Here is an 18,911-nt window from a genome sequence, read left to right on the forward strand (position 1 = left end):
ATTAGCAGTGAAGTAGAGATCAGGGGCTTCAGGCTCACACAAATTTTCATTCAAGTTCAGGCTCCGGCGTTAGTGACCAGAGTGATCCTGAGCGGGTTCCTTCGACTTCCAGCTTCTCAATTGCTTTATTTCAAAAAGGAATAATGACATGTAATTCTTGTACCTGGTGTGTGGATTAAACGAGGTATCGTTTATGAAGGCCGAGCACGGGAAATGTCTCAGTTATTTCTGTCCCTTTGCCATCCTAGGCAGCTTTGGAGAGCCCACCCTTGAGTGACAGGCATCGTCACAGTCCGAGCTTTGATTCAAGCTGTCTGTCCCCTGGGCTGAACCGCCCTTCACCATCCTTCCCCATGTCTCCAAATAATTTCCCATCTATTAAGTTACAGCTGAAATATAATAACAAACTTGGAGTGTATTAATATAACAATAAAGGAAGACTTCCGAGGAGCCTTCCCGCATCTCCCAAAGGCGCGTCGGCGGCCCTTCGCCCTGGACCCCGTGCTTCCGTGCCTGCGCCCCTGCTGTGCTGGGTCAGCGGAGTGCGCCCGCCTCATCAGGGGCTCGGACCTTCTGTGTCAAAATAGTGAGTTACTGGAAGGCAAGACCATGAGTGTTCGACTTTGCGTCCTTCCTTTCTTGTTCTTAGCTGCAAGTTCTATGATCTTAATTTCTTAATACAGAATACAAGTATTTATTGATCAGCTATCCTGTCCAGCACTGTTCTAATTGCTAACTATGGTTCCAGGAGCATTTATCAAAAAAGGCAGAATTCTTGCCCCATGGAACTTACATTCTATGGGGGTAGGCAGAAAAAAGGAACAAAATAAGTAAGTTTCAACACTGCGTTAGAAGGTGAATGCAATGGAGAGAACACAGCAGCCCCGGGGGAGAAGCGCTGGCGGCCGCAGCACGTGACTAGGTGGAGGCTGGCCGAGGCCTCCCGGGAAGGAGGCCCCCAAGGAGAGGCTCCCGGGAGGGGGGGGGGGCAGGCCGCGCGGGGTCCCGGGGAGGGTATTTCGGGCAGCAGGAAGAGTGGATGCAAGGCGCCGAGGATGAGCACCCCTGGCGTCCCCGGACGGCTGCGGGGGAGGGGCGCGGGCCGTGCGGCTGGGGCGCGGCTGCCCTTGTGAGGACACTGGGAAATAGAGCTTTTGCTCAGAACGACATGTCAAGTAGCAGATGCGATTGGTACGCTCTAATTGTATTTTAATAGAAGTGTTCTTTCCGCTCAGCATTTCTGTAAAGCGCCGTATGTAAACCAGCCCCCCACCCCGAGCCCTAGTGTCCTGGCAGGAACCCAGGGCCTGGGGACCGGCCAGCAGTGCTGCGGACCGTGTGTCATCGGGCGCCGCAGGGGGGGCAGAGTCGGAGCCCAGACGGCCCTGCTGCGGGTTCCCACTCGGCCCCACTCGCCTGTTACGTGACCAGTTGACTTCGATCACACTGTGGTCATGAGGCTGCCGGAAGATGAAAATATGAAGGGAATGGAAAAGAAAACCACTGTGCAGATGCACGAGATTCTTCATCTTCAAAAACAAGTGTCCCTGCGGGCTGCAAAGAGGTGTCTCACTGAAGGGTACAAAGAGAAGGTAGCAAAAGGCAGGAAGAGGAAATGCCCTTTAGAACAAAGGAAAGCGACTTGGAGATCTTCAAAATCTTTATAGACTCCCAGAGATCTCGGACGTTACTTCTTAGCGGTGTATCAAATCCGGGACTGATTGGTCTCCTGGTTTTTTTGTTTTTGGTTTGGTGGGGGGAAGAGTGATTTCAAACTGTACAACAAACAGGCGACTATAAAGACAGAAACTCTTACAGGGATTGTTTCTCAAAAAAAGTAGCACATTTATTATTGTAGTTATAGTGAATATATTTCCCAGGCACAAATTGGGCTCTCAGAACCTGCAGGGATTTGGGGGGACACAGTTGTTGGAGATAAGCAGTCTGCCTGTCAGATGCTGAATAGAATAGAATTTTTGGTTAAGTGGTGTGATATTTGAAATTAGCACAGTCTTGAAATTATCAACAAAATGATCCCGATCTACAGAATGGGAGAAAATATTTGTAAACCATATATCTGAAAAGGGGTAAATATCTAAAATAAATAAGGAACTCATACAGCTTAATAGCAAAATACAAAGTAAAACAAATAATCTGATTAAAAAGTAGGCAAAGAACCTAAGTAGACATTTTCCCAAAGATGATATGCAGGTGTCCAACAGGCGTATGAAGAAGTGCTCCACGTCACTAATCGTCAGGGAAACGTAAGTCAAAATCACAATGAGGTATCTCCTCACAGCTGTTATAGTGGTTAGCATCAAAAAAGATAAGAGATGACAAATGTTGGTGGGGATGTGGAGAAGATCGTGCTCCTCCACTGGTAGTAGGGATGTAAATTGGTACAACCATTGTGGAGGTTCTTCAGCAAGTTAAAAGTACAGCTATCATATGACGCAGCAGTCCCACCTCTGGGTCTGTGTCCAAAGGAAATGAAACCACTATCTTGAAGAGGTGACTCACCCCCAAGTTCACAGCAGCGCTGTTTACAGTAGCCAAGACATGGAAACAACCCAAGTGTCTGTGACAGATGAATGAATACAAAAGATGGAGTGTGTGTGTGTGTGTGTGTGTGTGTGTGTGTGTATAGACACCATGGAATATTATCCAGCCTTAAAAAAGGAAATCATGTCATTTTGCAACCATATGGATGAATCTTCAAAATATTATGCTGTAGGAGTAAGTTAGACAATACTATGTGGATCTCATTAGTATGTGGAATCTAAAAACAATGGAATTTGTAGAAACAGAGAGTGGATTGGTGAGGGAACTAGATGAAGGTGGTCAAAGGTAACAAACTTCCAGTTACAAGATCAATACATTCTGGAGATCTAATGTACATCATAATGACTATACTAGCAATACTGCATTGCATACTTAAAAGTTGTTGGAAAGGTAGATCTCATAAGTTCTTACTACCAAAAAAGTGCTGAGTGAAGGCTGTATTAACTAACTTTACTATGGTAATCATATATATATATATATATATATATATAAAAATCATGTTTATGCCTTAAACTTACACAATGTTATATGTTAATTATATCTCAGTAAAGCAGGGGAAAGAAGCTGGAAAATGCAGAGGGTGAGTTGTCTGAAGTTATTGTAGAAAGTAGTGTATTTTTCAGTATTTAGTGGGGGTTCAGTCTTTGATTAGCCATCTGTATTGTCAAAAGTTCTCTGTGTTGCATGCAGACCTGTTCTGGCTATTAAAATAGGAAGCGAGACAAACAAAGGATTTATTGAAAATACACTGGATTGCTTTCTGTCAAAGTGCTTGGTGAGAACAAGACTCAGACAGCTCTTGAGAACTCAGTAGCACAAGCATTGCAGCGGTTCTCGTACTGCTCTAGGAGTCCAGGCTTCTCTTAGTGTCTGCATCGTAGGTTCTGGGGGAGTCCTTCTGGCCCAGCTGGGTCAGGCTTTACGATGGTCTGATTCTCTATGACTAGGTGAACATATGTGTATTCACCGCAGCAGTGGCCACCGAGGGCCCACCTCTGGATAATGAGGTGTCAGAACAAATGAAAGGGCCACACTAGACTTTTCTGGGACACTCCCATCCTCAACACTCCGTTATTCTATGAGAATGATAAGGACTAAGGAGGAGAGTTAACCCTGGTAATTAAAAAGATCATTGTTTTTTAATTTCCTGCTCCAGGAGAGCAGACTCAGATACTTTTAAAGATGTTCCAAAAAGGACGTAGGTGACCTTCATCTCTGACCTTCATATATTTTTAGGGGTTAAGAGCTTTTTCTTGGAAGCCAATTTCAAATCCGTTTTATGTCATTTACTGATTCTGTGACTTTGAATTTGTTAACTTTATCTGGGTTTTAATTTCTTTGTTTTGAACCATTCTTTGGTTATTCTGGCCAATAATAACTGCTATTGCACTTTATATTTTTTGCATCATTAAAAACTTCAGACCTGCTCAGGTAGTTATTACCAGCAACAAATATCTTCTCAATTAACTAGGATATGTGACCCCAAAGAGGACACATTCGTTCTGACTTCTAGAGGCAAAAATGCAAAGCCAGGGTGTTCAAAAGAAGGCTGTGTTTGCTTGGAGCCCGGGCCTGCATCCTGAGAACTTGCTTGCAGTTCCTCGGAGGCCTCGGTCCTGGGGGATTTACGAAGCAGAAGAACTGGAAGAGCAGGATTTGGCGGCCCTTGGGTTACTCGGGAGCCCCGTAGGCGTGTCCTTAGAAACACAAGCCAGACAGGAAAACGATTACCGGCTAGAGAGGGTTTAAGATTTAAGAAAAATACAAAGATCTTTTAATCTTTTCTCTAACATTTATGTCTCTGCACTTTAAAATGTGAGATGTTTTATAATGGGAACAACTATAATTATATTTGAGGAAATAAGCATCAACAAGAAAAATGAAGATGTAGGACATGTAAGCAATGATCAGCAACAGGGGTGAAGGGAGAGGTCACACGGGCTAAGCACAGGGCTAAACTGAGTCATCCGTTTCTTTTCGAGCTCTGGATCGGCAAGAAAGAATAAATAAAAGAAATAGATCAAGTTACATAACATAAAGAAGGAAGCTGTCGTTAAGGAAGGCAAATTCTTTCTTGTTCGGATTCTAAAGGAGACTTTCCCGTAGGACTCCGTGGAACGGATACGGAGCCGGGTCAGGCCCGGGTGCGGTTTGAGTTCCTTTTAAATTCATTTCCCAGGTCCCTTCCGAGGAAGTTGTGGCCCACCAAGTCTCAACATGCGATCGAGTGGGTCCACAGTGTATTTTTTTTCTTAATTCAAACATGTAATTAAAAACTAAAAATTCACAAAGTGCTTTCCCATAGTTTACGTCTTTAATAATTTTAGTAGCCTAGGGAGCTGTTTCACTTTTTTTTTTTTTTAACCATAAGATAGAAATTTATGCTTTAAGATGTCAAATGACTTAAGGCAGCGGGTACCTTGAATCCCCATGATTTCAAGTGATGCAGGACAGTAAGAGTTAAGATTCTAAGTCTATCAACATAAGGAAATGTTGCCGAGGTGATTGAGCAGATGGGGAGGGTCCCAGATTATCAGGTGTGCCATTACGGGATCATTTGTCGAGGCCTCGCCTCTCTTTGCTCATCATCGGAGAAGGAGCGCAGAAGTGCGCCTTCTTTGTAAAGCCCTCTGATGCCTACCCCGTTCTTCCTGTATTTCATATCTCCCTTCTCCAAGGCTTCCAAGGCACTCTGGCACATGACTTCATCATGTTCTTCCACAGTCCTGGAGTACAATGTGCTAAGTGCTATCCCAGACTATAAACTTCTCTCAGACGGGGCAGTGTTATTTATTCATCTTGGCAGCACTGGCAGAATCTGACACATAGCAGGATTAAATCAGCATTAAAGGAGTTTGTAAGAAGGGCCATATGTTGTAGGAGAAAGATGGGATGTCTACCTACCTATGTATCTGCCTATCTTAATTGGGGAAACACCTGGAACTCTGGCTAGACTTTCTCTGATGGAGAAATAGGCATTGATGTGAATCACTTAATTCAAAAGTGATGACTTGCTCTTGATTTATGAGTGCAACTTTTAAAGCTACTTATTAAGTGCAGAGTCACTGGGGTTCAAAGTGACTCTGCTCAAACCATCCAAAATTTAATTTCTGCCTGAGAGGCTTCCTTCTACTCAGCCCAATTTTTAAAATATCCCTAGACTGGGCCATTCCTCCTGTCCGTTAGGGCACCTAAGACTGGTTCATGAATCTACTCAAACTTTTCCTATATGCAGTTAAAAAAATTCTGGCCTCATGGTAACATTTTTAATGTTAACAAAGAGCAAAGTGAGACTCACAGAGGTCAAGTGACCTCCCCGTGGTCCTCAAACCATTAAGCGGCCAAGTTAGCAGGTGCACTCACACCTTCTCTGTTTTTGCTCTTTCTACTCCTTCCTGTTGTCTTATCTCATACTGTTTCATACATAAGCTTTCTCATACATTGAACGCCTAGGGAGATACTCCAAAGATTCATGCCTGAATGTCTAAAACAGAGGAAGTACTTAGTACTTAGCTACTGATGTACTTCCCCAACTCTAGCATTTCTGTTTTTGTATTCCAACATCCATTCACAGGAGAGAGCAGAATAGGGAGACAGAAGATACTTTGGAGTCCTCCACCCATAAATTCTCACAAAGAGTAGTCCTTCCTTATCTGCGGTGACCCGCGGCCAGCTGTGGTCCAGATGCAGGTGACTTCCTTCTGAGGGTTTGTCAACAGCAGCCAGCCTGTGTCAGGCTGCCTGCGTCACTCACGTCACTGCACCTCATCACACAGGCCTTCTCTCATCTCACACCATCACAAGAAGAACAGTGAATGCAGTACAATAAGGTAATTTGAGAGAGCAAGACAGAGACCACATCCACATAACATTTATTACAGTGTATTGTTATAACTGTTCTATTTTATTATCATTGTTAATCTCTTGCTGTGCCTAAATTATAAATTAAACTTTATCACAGGTGTGTGTGTGAAGGAAGAGACAGCACACACGGGGCTGGCAGTTTCCATGGTCCCAGGCACCCGCTGGGGCTCCTGGCACGTGGCCCCCGTGGGTGCGGGCAGACGACTGTAAGCCTGACCTTGTGGGATTTAGAGGCCTTGCTAGTCCTTAGGTTCAGCAAATCTCACTCTTCTCATGAGTCATTGATCCCATGATCGTACGGCCTTTAGGTTTCAGTGCATAGGTGGGACTCATTTCACAGGTGGGACTCACACAAAGCACGTTATTGGTAGAGCTGTGACAGGACCAGGCCCCCTAATTCCCAGTGATTCCCCACAGCTGTACCTTCTCCCTTAAGAGAATATTAGTAAGCAGTGACTTTCAAATGATAAAAATACATCTACTTAACATTAATTTTAAAAAACTACAGCAAGAACAAAGGAAAAACTAAACAAAAAAAATGTACCTTTTCTGCTTATAAGTAGGCATGGGTGCCCACATTCATTAAATAAAATCAGAAAGACTTTTTTTTCCTTTGTCCAGTGGACTAATATTTTAGTTGTAAATTTTAAGTTAAAATCACCTGGGAAGTCACTTTGATGGCTTCTCTTGTTTATCACCAAATTCCATAAATCCTCTTGAAAAGGAAAAAATAAATAAAAAAGAATTATTATTTAGTCTGGACAGAAATGATCAGCGATGGCGTCTTATTATGATCACTAGGGTGTCTTGTGTTTGGGCCACACTTTTCTTCTCCAGATTTTCCTATTTCATAAATAAGTAAGATTTAAGATTTCTATAACAGTTCATAGTCAACAAGCCTTTACACACAACTATCTCTTTGAATCTGCTAATAAATCTGGTAGTCACATGTCTGTCCATAGGTAAACTCTTTAAAATCAGGTATTTTGTTATAGTTCAGTAATATCTTTGCCCAGCACCTAGAACACTGCCTGGCATACAGTCTGCATTAGTGCATATTTGTTGACTGGATAAAGGAATTAATTTTTATCTCTTTTTACATATGAAAAAAAAACCTCTGAAACTCAATAAGATCACACACATTGTCCAAGTCACATGGCTGGGAAATTGCAAAGCAAAATCTAAAACAGATCTCCGGAACCATAAATCAATACCAGAACCATCAAAATCTATTTGAGGGATTAGGAGGTTATAGTCTGGTGGAGAAAACAGACACATTCAGACAGAAATAATTTAAAACATTGAGGGGGTAAGCTGTTGTGAAGATTACTACAAAGCATTGTGAAAGCCTAGCCGGAGTGTGAACACCAGCACTTCTTAGATGTCTTCCCAGAGCTTATCTTTGTCCTGGACTTTAGAAGATGACCAGACTTGTGTGGTGATCAGACTGGGGGCGGGGGGCTGGGGGCAGCAGCGCCGGCCGAGAGAAAAGCGCGTGCAAAGATGTTGAGGTTCATACAAACCTGACATGCTTTGGAACAAAAATCATTTGTCACTGGGAGTATCAGGTGTTTGGCTTCAGGAGAGAGAAATGATGAAGTATATATACTGGCATCAGGGAAGAACTTGTAACAGCAGCCAGACATGTTTGCTCTGAGACTTCAGGCCGTGGAGATTCATGAAAGGGTTTCAAGCACGGCAGCGAGAGAACCATTTTTCTTTTAACATAATTCTGATAGTAGGTAGAGAGGATGGATTGGAGTGAGGAGAGATAGAAACTGCAAAATTAATTATAAAAATAATAAAACGTTTAGGAAAGAGATGATGAAGGACTTGACTAGGCCAAAGAGTAGAGCTGAAGAAAAGAAATGGTGTAAGGAAACAATTTAGAGGTAGAATACCCAGCTCTCGGGCGAAGGGGATGACCAGCAGAAAGGATGTAGGGCTCTGTGGCGTCTGGATTCCGGGCGGATGGAGATGTGCCTTCGGGAAATAAGGAACACGGGAAGAGGAGCAGGGGTGTGAGGTAATGGGCTTGGGCTTAGACCAGCTGAATTTGAGGCCTTGCTGGAAAACCTAGGTGAGATTTTTTAGAAAGCAAAGAGTCATTTCAGTCTGTAGCTCAGGAAAAAGAATGCAGTAGATACCTGAGCCTGGAGGTCACTGGGCAGTGTATGTGATATTCCTGTGTGGAAGCTGTGATGTGAAAAAGCAGGCAGTGTGCATTCGGAGCCTTGAGGAGCAATGCGGCTTGTGCACATGCATGAAGAGAAGTCAGATGAATGAGGAAGAATGGCCAGAGGCAGAGAGAGAACCCGGCCAGTGTCGTGTCTTGGAAACCAGGTTAAGGGGGCAGAGGGAGATTCCCAAGAACTGGACGCTTCTCAAGGGGTCAGAGGAATCAAGAACACGTATATTTGTTTAGGACGATGTTGACCAGGGTGCAGTTCACAGAACTCTACATGTGGCCCCACAGGCGGGCAGAGGGAGCGAGCCTGTCTGCTCGCCGTCCTGGAAGCACGCGTCTGACACTGACGATGAGCCCTGCACGGCACTTAGGCGGCAGCCGGACTGGAGCTGGTGAAGAAGGCCTTCCTCCTGTGGACCCGTTTATGCAGCCCCACTGTTCCTGTCATTCTCTCTTTTTAATCAAAACCCACCGGGTCCCGTGTGGCTCGGACGGCCTCTCACCTTTGCCCTGAACACTGCCCCAGGCGTCACGGCCCCGGCGAGCTGCTTTCTCCAGAAACTACCTGTGATGTTTGGCTGGCACGGACCTAATTTAACAGCCCTTTAGTTATCGCGTTTGCTCATGCCGTCTTACCATAAGGACTGCGCATTCCTTGAGGAGAAGGGATTCACAGTCTAGATTTTTCCTTCACAATCCCCGGCCCTACACTGCGCACACTGAGTACTTAATACTTCCGGATGGTCTCCTCCGAGGCCTCGTCACCCATTGTGTTTATGGAGGACGGTTAGATTTGTTCCCTTGAGCAAGGAATGCTGTGTCTTTCAGCAGATATCTCTCAGGATACTTTGGTCAAGTTGGGGTAGATGGTCTTTAGATCTGATCTCTAAGGTCCTTTTCCGTAGTTAATTATTGTGTGCCTGCCGTGACTTGCAGGGTGCTGGGCCATAGCGGTGAGCTAGATAGATCTGGTCCCTGTTTTCACACAGCTACACGATCAAACATGAATCATTTGAGATGGTGACATAGGTTATAATCGCACCATGACAAGGTAAAGTGACGGAGACTGATCAGGGAATGAGAGAAGGTCATGGTAATGAGGGGGGTCACAGGACCGTTTTCTCAGGAGGTGACTTAGATAAGCGGCAGGGCAAAGCAGCAGCCATGAGAGAAGGAATGAACGTTTAGGCAGAAATGAAAGGGGGGCAGAGAGCCTGAGACGGTTTAAGTTCCAGAAACAGAAAGAAAATCATTAACTCAGGATATCATGAGGGGAAGAGAAAATAGCAGAGGGTAAGGTGCCATTTCTGAACCCAGAGCTGACAGCAGTTCTGTATGTAGTATTGCAGATCAACTTTCAGGGTTAGCAGGGATAAAAAGTGCTATTTTACATCTGGGGAATTTCCTGGGAAAGGAATAAAAAGTGATTATTTTTCCAACTCCTCACATTGCTATTGCTGTGATTTATAACAATATGAATTGCACTAGAATCTAGTCTGTACTTTGTACGTAACGGGTGCCAATCTTATTGTTTGCTTGTCAATTTCTTCCTAGTTTATATTAGCAATCATGGGAATACAAGAGTTGCAAAAGCAACCACAATAGGAAAAATGAATGTCTGTGAGTTTCAGCAGTTTATGTGTGTGAGAACTGTACCCTGAATCCTGCTCATCCGCCTGATAATATGTTGATTTAAGCAGAACATAGATCATAAAAAGCTCCCTGACTGCTTCTATATACAAGTGCTTCTTGATCTGTTAATGGTCATAGATCCCTTTGGAAATCTAGTAAAAGCCAGAAGCACTTTCCCTAGAAAAATACGAAGATTCACAATTACACAAAATATGAATTGAAATGTAAAGGCTATGTGGACCTTTGCGGCCTAGCTGTGGAGGCCAGAGAATCTCATCGAGGGCTTTCGAAATGTCCTATGTAGTGCGGTCGCTTGGAAACCTGTTGCAGAGCATGGCCTTAGCCTTGTCCCGGGAAGGCGCACGGTGAGAACCTGCACTTCATGTACATTTTCCAGGGGATTCTGAGGCAGGAGATAGAGACCGCTCTTGGTCAAACTCTGCTTAGGGGTCTACGGAGGGGAGAAAAAGAAGGCAGAGGCTCAGAGAGGCGGACACTGGGGCACCTGGACATTCGGAAGCATGATTTCAGCCCTGGAGAGCTGCAACTGGGGGGCTAATGTGAGGAGAATGAGGAGTACGGTGAAGTGGGGGTGAAGGTCGCAGTGACGTAGGCTGGAGGAAGGTGCCTTAGGAGCTGGGCGCGGGCCCTTGGAAGCAGGATCCTCAGGGAGACTCCGGGCTGTGCCATCTGCCGCCACGGCATCCCTTGTGGTCAAAACAGACGCTCATCCGAGAGGGTCTCGGGAGGGCCTCCGAGGCGACATTAGCGACGTCTCTGCCGACCCCCTGAGTTACCCGCACTACAAGATAAAGGCAGGACCTCTCACACCGACCCCCGAGGAGCGCCCACCTTCACCAAAGAAGCGCAGTGTCTGCACCGGGCGGGTCCTTCTCCTCCCGACTTTGCAGACGAGCAGCCCGGGGCGCCCAGGGACGGCGGGCCGTGCCCAGGACCCCCTGTGTCGGCGCGGGGCCTCGGCTCCCTGGGCCCGGGCCCGGCGCTCCCCCTCCTACCTACGGGGTCCCAAGATCAAAAACAGCGCACGGAGTCCCTTGGCGGCAGCGCCCACCCCGGAGGGGTTCACGGCGACCCACGCGGGCGCGGCTGCCGCTGAAGGTGGGCGGCACCTGTCCATCAAAGTGACACTCGGCTCGCGCCGCACGTTTATTTCTCGCTCAGCTAAGCGCTGCCATTGCCGGCAGCCCCCGGCCGAGGACGGGCCGCCCCGGCTTACGTGCTGCGGGTCATGGAGCGGAGGATGAGCTCCACCGCGTTCTCGATGATCTCGGTCCCCAGCAGGTTCAGGAACTTGGGGAACTCCCTCTCCAGCTTTCGGCCCGACTCCTCCGCTCTGTCCTCCAGCTTCTGAGCCGCATTTCCACCCGGAGCGTCTTCTGGAAAACAGCAGCGTCTCAGAGGCCATGCTCCGCACCCACACGGGAAGCTCTCTGGTCAGCGGGAGGCCCTAGGGCCCCCTGAGGCCCACCCCCCTTGTTAGCGGTCTTGGACAGTAATGTTTACTGAACACTTAATGCCTGCCTGGTTAAAATCTTCACACTTGTTTCTAAAAACAGACAGGTGCCGATACTTAGGCAGACTTTGGTTCCCTTTCCAGATGTGGAAACTGGATGCGTGGGGATGGAGGCCCTTGTCTAGGGCTAAGCCGCGAGTGAGCCCCAGGGCCAGGGCCGACATGCAGGACGCCTGGTTTTCATGCGTTTTTCTCCACGTCATCCATGGCCCGTGTTAATGATAATACTGAGAATAATAATACTAATACTCAGAATGCTGCGTAATCGAGGATAGCATTCGTTGAGCACATACCTACGTCAGCCAGTTCACATGCATTGCCTTGTTTTATTCTCAGAGCACCCCTATGAGGTAGGCGAAATTATTTCCCCAAGGTAAAGGTGAAGAAATGGAAGCTGAGAGAGGTTTAGAAGCTGGTTCAAAGTTACAGACTCAGTAAGTGGCAGAAACCGAATTCAGCCCCATGTCTGTCTGGCATTAAATTTGGTATTCTTAAGTTCTCTGTGATGAATGAATGGCTTAGTCTTTGACAGAAATGTTATTATGATCCATCTGCAAGTGTGTTATAAGATTCAGAGGAGACCAGATTTGATAAGTAAAAAAACAGGATGCCCAGTTAGAGTTGAATTTCAGATAGTACAACATTGATTTTTTTAGTATAAGAATGATCCATGCAGTATTTCAGACATACTTGAAGAAAATTATTCGTTGTTTATCTGAAATTCAAATTTAACTGTGTGTCCTGGTTTTTATCTGGCAACCTACCACCAGTTTTGACTCAAGAAGTCCAACTTGTAGGCAAGGTACCCCATGACTGAAAATGTGGAGGCTGTCAAATTATGTTAGCCTTTCATGTATATTTGTTCTAAAATAGAAACTATGAGTAAAACGATACGGCTTTCAATTCTGCACACATTTATTATTTACTATGCCGAGACAGAATGTCTGACAGGAGCATCGGTCTGGGACCTATAACCAAATCAGTACACTGATCGCCAAGTATTTGTTCATTCAGCTGTTGTTTTTGCACTCAACAGTTATTTTTTGAGCCTGCAGTTGTATACAGAGCACATGCTAAGAGTTAAGGTAAATATGGACATAAAGGGATGCGATTCTCACATAAAGTGCAGGGCAGGCACAGTGGCCAGAATTCTTTTATTTTCATCATGAGAAGCGGAATGGAAGAGAACATGTATTTACAGATACTGGGGTGGTATTAACATCACGTGCCTTAACCTTATTCAGTTCCGTGATGGCGTTCCAGTTTCATAGGAGAGGAAACAGACCCTCAGACAAGTTAAATGACTCACCTAAAATCACACATGTGGAAAGTGACTGAGCCAGGGTTTGAACTGAATTTTTTAAATCACTACAGAGCATGTTATTTCATGCAGTTGCCCCCTGGATACATTTACCAAGTGCAAAACAGGTAAATTTTGCATGAGAAGCAAATTCCCTTTTTCCCCTGTATTCCTAAATACTACTTGCATAAGAATTTAATTTTATTGACTTTTATTTTAATTACGACACCAAGTGCTATAGCTTTTCAATACGCCACAGCCTGGGACTGGATTATGTGTGAAGACTGGATTCTTGGCCGCAGCCTTTGGGCCATATACATACTGAGTGGTAGCAGTGTGGTGGGTCCTATATTTTGGAGTCTTGCATACCTGAGTTTGATTCTTGTCTTTGACAGATAATTTGCCATGTAACCTTGCACATGATACTTAGGTACTCTTAGTTTCCTCAGTGTATTATTGTCAGGATTGAAAGATGTCTTGTATCTTTCATACATATCATATGTATGTATGTATACATACGCATATGTATATATACATAAATATGTCCATATATCATATTCATACCACTTATTGCAATACCAGGCCCAAGGCAGGGTCATAGTAAATGCTTGCTGTATTAGTATTGCTGTTATTAATACTATTAGCAACAAAATGATTTATACTGCTCTACTGCTTTAGGAGATTTAAAAAAATTTTTAAAGGCTGTTAAATATTAAGAAACGACACACTAGAAACCGATTATCAAGACCAATGGTTGAGTATATTCTCTTTTCATATATAATATCAATTAACATTTATTTACATTAACTACCTGGTTGAGTTTCTTCATTGATGTAATTATAAAGTTCTGAAACAAAAAGGTATTGCTGATTTTTTTGTACAATTTTTATAGTTTACAAAGCGATTACCAAAGCGTGATCATTTGACCCAGTGAGGTTGACAGTTATCCCATTTCAGAGATGAAGAAACAGATTCAGAGCAGTGGATGAATTTAACTCATGAGAGACAGAGATGAGACCGGGTTCAAGGGTATAAGTCTCCCCTGTCACTATCACAGCGATTACGGTCAGAGTGGACGACACCGGGGTGGGAGAAGCCCTGTCTTCAGTGATTCTGCCGGGTGTGCCTGCTTGCGCGTTGTGCTGGGGCACAGAGGGGGCCAGGGGTGTGAGCTCTGTCAGGCTACCCGAGAACAGCTCAGAGGGCTCTAGTACTGAGTATTTGCCATGTCTGTGTTTTCTGCTCTATCATTCTGAATGGAGATAAGACACCATCCTCTGCAGACCGAAAATAAATTAGTGAGAATTCTGCCTGCTGCCTGTGGTCCTCTTTGCACTTGCAACAAACACGCTTACTTATAATGGAAAGAATCACGGCACTTAGTTTTCAGTTCCAAGTGTGCGACTCCCACCTGTGTCTGTGCTCAAGCAACGTCCCCTCCCAAGCTTGGCTTAGTGACCTCCAGTCAGGGGGGTGATGACACTGCATGTTTACTGGAAAAGGTTATTATGAGAGTCACATGAGCTAATAAAGGATAACAATAATAATATATATTGGATGCTTATACTTTTCCAATTTGTTTTGTCTCTTTTATTTAACTTTCATGATGACTTTATGATAAAGTTAACTACCGATACTCTTTGTTGTGTTTGAGGCCCACAGAGGTTAAATAACATGCCGGAAGCCACATTTCTGATTAGCAGTAGAGCCAGGCCTAGGAGTCTTATTCCAGAGGAAATCTTCCTCCCCTTTGAACATTATCAGTTATGATCATCAAACAACCCCTCCACCTCCACCCCCCAGCTCTTAAGGAATTTATAATATAATAGTGTCACTAACCATATGAATATATAAGACAAAGTAATCATTCCAGCTTCATGCATTCTCTGAAAATAGAGACTATAGCTGAAGTGCATTCGAATAAAAATCCTACTGTTGTTAGATCTGCCTCTTGTCTCCCAATCCAGCGCCCTTTCTGCAGTGCTCAGAGTTCCTTCCCCCTCTCCCCCTTTTATGGCCCAGATCGGTGCCCCCGTTTCCCTCCAATCATAGCTTCCTAGTGCGCATTGCATACTGTGATCAGAAGCCCTTACCGGCATGGCAAGTCAGGATTAAGACGACAAGCAGTCCCAGGACAAATGTCAGCCGGAGCACGGAGACAGCCATGCTTGCAGCACTGGGTATCGGTGCAGATAAATTGTTCAGATGCACCTGAAGCCTCCATGCATTTATAGGGCATAGATGACATCACCGGCCATGGAATTCAGGCTGTTGCGCAAGACGTCTTCACAGCTCGCTCTGAGAGCTCTATTAGTGAGCCCTGCCCTATCTTCCAAATCAAAGTTTTTCATGTAGAGGAAGAAAAACCCTCTTGGTTTTTCTAATGTGTACTTATAAATGGCATTGGAATATCCCTTTTAGAGGTAGTTGCAATGCTGTTGTTGACAGTTCGGTAGGTATCAGGCAGAATTCCTATTCGGTGCCAAGGAGCAAGCAATAAATCAGACTGGGGAGGCGTGCCTCGTCCCCTCCCTGAGCACTCTGCTCTTTCCGGTGCTCGGCTAATTGCTTGTCCTCACATGGGCATGCCCATTCACACCCCCTGCTTTTGCCCCGGGGTAGCTTCCCTGTCATCTCCCCTCGGGGTATTCCTGCTTACTTCTCAGGCTCAGGTGCACATGCCCCCTTCTCTATGGAACCTTCATGCTGGTCATTCCACCTGGCTCGAGATAGGCGGTCCAGCGTCTGTCATGGAGAGCCCTTGACCTATTGTTTGAGAGCGGAGCACTTTGTACCTCTCTTCTCCTTTAGCCTGTTGATCTGCTATGGGTAAAGGGTTCCATTCACTTCCGAATCCTCAGGACCCTAACCCAGTGCTTGGCTGGTGTCAGCTTTGACTTCACTTCTTCTGGAAGCTTCTTCTGTTTCTTCCATGCAGAGCTATAGGTTCTCTCATTTGTCTGATAAATGCCTGCTTAAATCTTTCCACCCCTGGCCTGTAGGCTCCTTAAAGGCAAGACTATCTTTTTCAGAGTTGAATACATATTACCCAAGCCATATAGCAAACATTAGAAAAAAGAAAAGCAAATAATTAAATTATTGCACTTAGTGAAAAGGAATATTGGTTTTGATGCTGCTGTGCACCTCAGGTATAAAATACCCTTCCTTTTGGATACAAACCCTAAACAGGATAAAAATCTGGTTTGAGTCTGTATGATCCTGGCTATCTTGAGGAATGCTATAGTTTCAGTTAGTTGGGATGAGGACTTGGGGGGCCCTAAATCATACATTCACCCAAACTTATACATAGTGAGTGTCAGAGGCCATTTTAATAAATGGCGAAAGTCTGTGAGGTATGGAAACAGGAGGCTTTTCCCGTGTCCCGGTGCTCTTACTCCCCAGCTAATGGTCTACAAGGCCCAGACTGCACGTGAAAGCCGTCGGGCAGCTCTGCTCGCACCCTGCCAGCCTCTCTAACCCATCTTCTCAAGAGGACTCTGATCCCGCCTCTCCTATACAAGGGCTGGTAACCCGGATATACTGGCCCCAGTAGGAAGCTCTCAGAGAGTTAGATTCATGCCATCCCTGCTTTGGATCGAGCGCTGCGCCTATCTAAGGGGCTAGTGGGCAGACACCATCCAAGTGCTCTGTAGTGACCAGGCCACGGGCCCTGACATGTGGCTGCCTTGGCCTGGAAAGGGTAACAATACCTTTCACTTTGCACAAGCTTTGCGCCCTTGGCTTAATTAACCCAGAAGTGGTCCTATTTTTCTAGGTCACCACAAGAACCCTGTACAGGCGAGTTAAGACTCTGCACATGGCCATCTAGGAGAGAGGCCTGCGGGCCCCTTAAGGACGTCAGCTGAAGGGGCCTGCAGGCAAGTCCTGCATCAGCTGCTGTTGGTGGTCTAGTGTCAAGGGAGTACAGCGTCCTGACTGTCAGGGGAGCCGGCGTCTAATCCTGTCAGGGATCTAAAAACAAAACACAAGCAGCAGACTCATAGAAAAAGAGATCAGACTTGTGCTTACCAGAGAAGAAGTTTTCTCGTTTGCTGTGTTCGTATTTATTCTTTTCATTTATTCCTTTTAGTTTCAGATTTCAGCCAAAGTGTCTCTCTTGGTGAAACCTTCTGTGATCCTCTAATCCAGTTCAGTTCCCTCTGTTACAATCTTTTATATATTCTGTATTCTTCCTTCTTAGCAATTAAATGTTATTTTGTTTGTTTGTTGGATTACTTAGTGTCTCTCTTCCCAAGTGATGTTAAGATCTAGAATAGAAGGATTCTGGTCTATTTTGTTCAGTGAGACAGCACTGGTTTCTAAGATAGTACCTTACACATAGAGATACCCAATGAACTGAATAAATGAATCAAGGAATAATTCTGAGGGGAGAAGCCTGGACTAGTGTAATCGTTGTATCAGTTAATATCTGTGTGACTTTGCCAAATGACTGATGCCACTCTAAGTCTCAGTTTCTCCATCTGAAAAATTGGGACATGTTATAGTTTCCTGCCTATTTAATTGCACCATCTTAAGGACATAGGAGATAACAGATAAAATGCCTGATAAACTGTGAAGAGCCTTTATTTATTTATTCACTAATTCCTTCAGTCTTACTGAGAATTAATTGGCATACATCTCTGTAACTTTAAGGTATGAAGCATGTTTCATTTACATATATTGTGAAATGATTATGACAATAAGTTCAGCTAATCTCCATCTTCTCATATACATGCAATAAAAAGAAAGAGATAAGGAATAAAGGGAAGGAGAGTTTTCTCCTTGTGATGAGAACTCTCCGGACTTATTCCCTCAACGCCTGTCCTGGACGCCGTGCAGCAGTGATGGCTCTGCTCATGTTTTACGTGGCATCCCCAGTGGTTACAGATCTTATCACTGGATGCTTGTACCTTTTAACCCCCTTTATTCAATCCCCCTCTCTCCCACTCTTCTCTGGTAAGCACAAGTCTGATCTCTTTTTTTATGAGTCTGCTGCTTGTGTTTTGTTTTTTAGATCCCACATATAAGCGAGATCATAGAGTATTTGTCTTTCTGACTTAGTTCACTGAGCACAATGCCTTCAAGGTCCATCCCTGTTGTCACAAATGATAGGATTTCCTTTTTTTTTCATTGCTGAATACTATTCCATTGTATATATACCACAACTTCTTTATCCCTTCATCCGTTTATGGACATGTAGGTTGTTCCCATACCTTGGCTACTGTAAATAAGGAGTCTTTGCTGTGTGCCATACAATATAAGAAGCTGTGACCATTGCCATAAGCAAATGAATTTGACTTTAGATGGAGAAGAAACCAGCACCCTCAAAGACCGTTTACCCGGGCCAGGAAGAGGGAGATGAGGGTCACCCCCCAGAATGCTGTTCTAGTTTGATAAGAAGACAGGAGCATGAAGGGAGTATGGAACGCTTTGATTCCTAAGGACATTCCCATTATGACATGAAGTCATCAGAGCTCTTTGTTAGGGAGAGAATCCCAATATGAGCTGGAAACCTCATAGAGAGATTTTAATGTGTATGTTAATGGTTAAAAGAATCGGTTTTGGGGATCAAACAGAAATAGGTTTGAGTTGCAGATTTGCCACATAAAAGCTGTGTGAACTGTGACCTCATAAATATTTCCTTACTTCTTTATTCCTTGGATCCAATGTCTGCAAAAATAGGAATAATGATATCTTGAAGGGCTGTCATGAGGATTGGATGACAAAATTCGTGCAAATAGTCAGCACAGTGCCTTGTACACACGCTGAAAAATAAGCAGCAGACGTAGTGAACTCTTCTGCTCCGCTCTGTCCTATCTTCTCCTGTCCTC

At 44.7% G+C, this 18,911-nt stretch overlaps 1 protein-coding gene and 1 long non-coding RNA gene across 4 annotated transcripts in view; one reads left to right on the forward strand and one right to left on the reverse strand.

The window, feature by feature from the left end:
* The window catches only part of LOC140846240 (uncharacterized), a 161,258-nt gene that overhangs the window by 47,395 nt on the left and 94,952 nt on the right, over positions 1 to 18,911 (forward strand). The gene's annotated exons all lie outside the window — the stretch shown is intronic.
* Positions 1,822 to 15,508, reverse strand: C14H5orf46 (chromosome 14 C5orf46 homolog). Of its 3 annotated transcripts, XM_017640734.3 has the most exons (4): positions 15,174 to 15,332; positions 11,484 to 11,643; positions 7,088 to 7,141; positions 4,028 to 4,259 (listed from the first exon to the last, which is right to left on the reverse strand). In XM_017640734.3, the coding sequence occupies exons 1-3, from the start codon at positions 15,244 to 15,246 to the stop codon at positions 7,096 to 7,098; spliced, it is 279 nt and encodes a 92-aa protein (XP_017496223.1). In that variant the 5' UTR covers positions 15,247 to 15,332; the 3' UTR covers positions 4,028 to 4,259; positions 7,088 to 7,095. The 3 variants fall into 3 exon arrangements, with proteins under 3 accessions (XP_017496222.3, XP_017496221.3, XP_017496223.1); XM_017640733.3 differs by lacking the exon at positions 7,088 to 7,141 and having other exon boundaries at positions 1,822 to 4,259; positions 11,484 to 11,640; positions 15,174 to 15,508; XM_017640732.3 differs by lacking the exon at positions 7,088 to 7,141 and having other exon boundaries at positions 1,822 to 4,259.

This window comes from Manis javanica, chromosome 14, assembly GCF_040802235.1.
Source record: "Manis javanica isolate MJ-LG chromosome 14, MJ_LKY, whole genome shotgun sequence".
NCBI lineage: Eukaryota > Metazoa > Chordata > Mammalia > Pholidota > Manidae > Manis > Manis javanica.

Excerpts from the sequence above, each read along its gene's own strand:
- C14H5orf46 (XM_017640732.3), bottom strand. The coding sequence starts at position 15,246 with ATGGCTGTCTCCGTGCTCCGGCTGACATTTGTCCTGGGACTGCTTGTC. Across the intron at positions 11,644-15,173 it reads AATCCTGACTTGCCATGCCG|AAGACGCTCCGGGTGGAAAT; the intron begins GTAAGGGCTTCT and ends GCTGTTTTCCAG. Across the intron at positions 4,260-11,483 it reads CGCTCCATGACCCGCAGCAC|GACACGCCTACGGGGCTCCC; the intron begins GTAAGCCGGGGC and ends TGTGTTTCTAAG.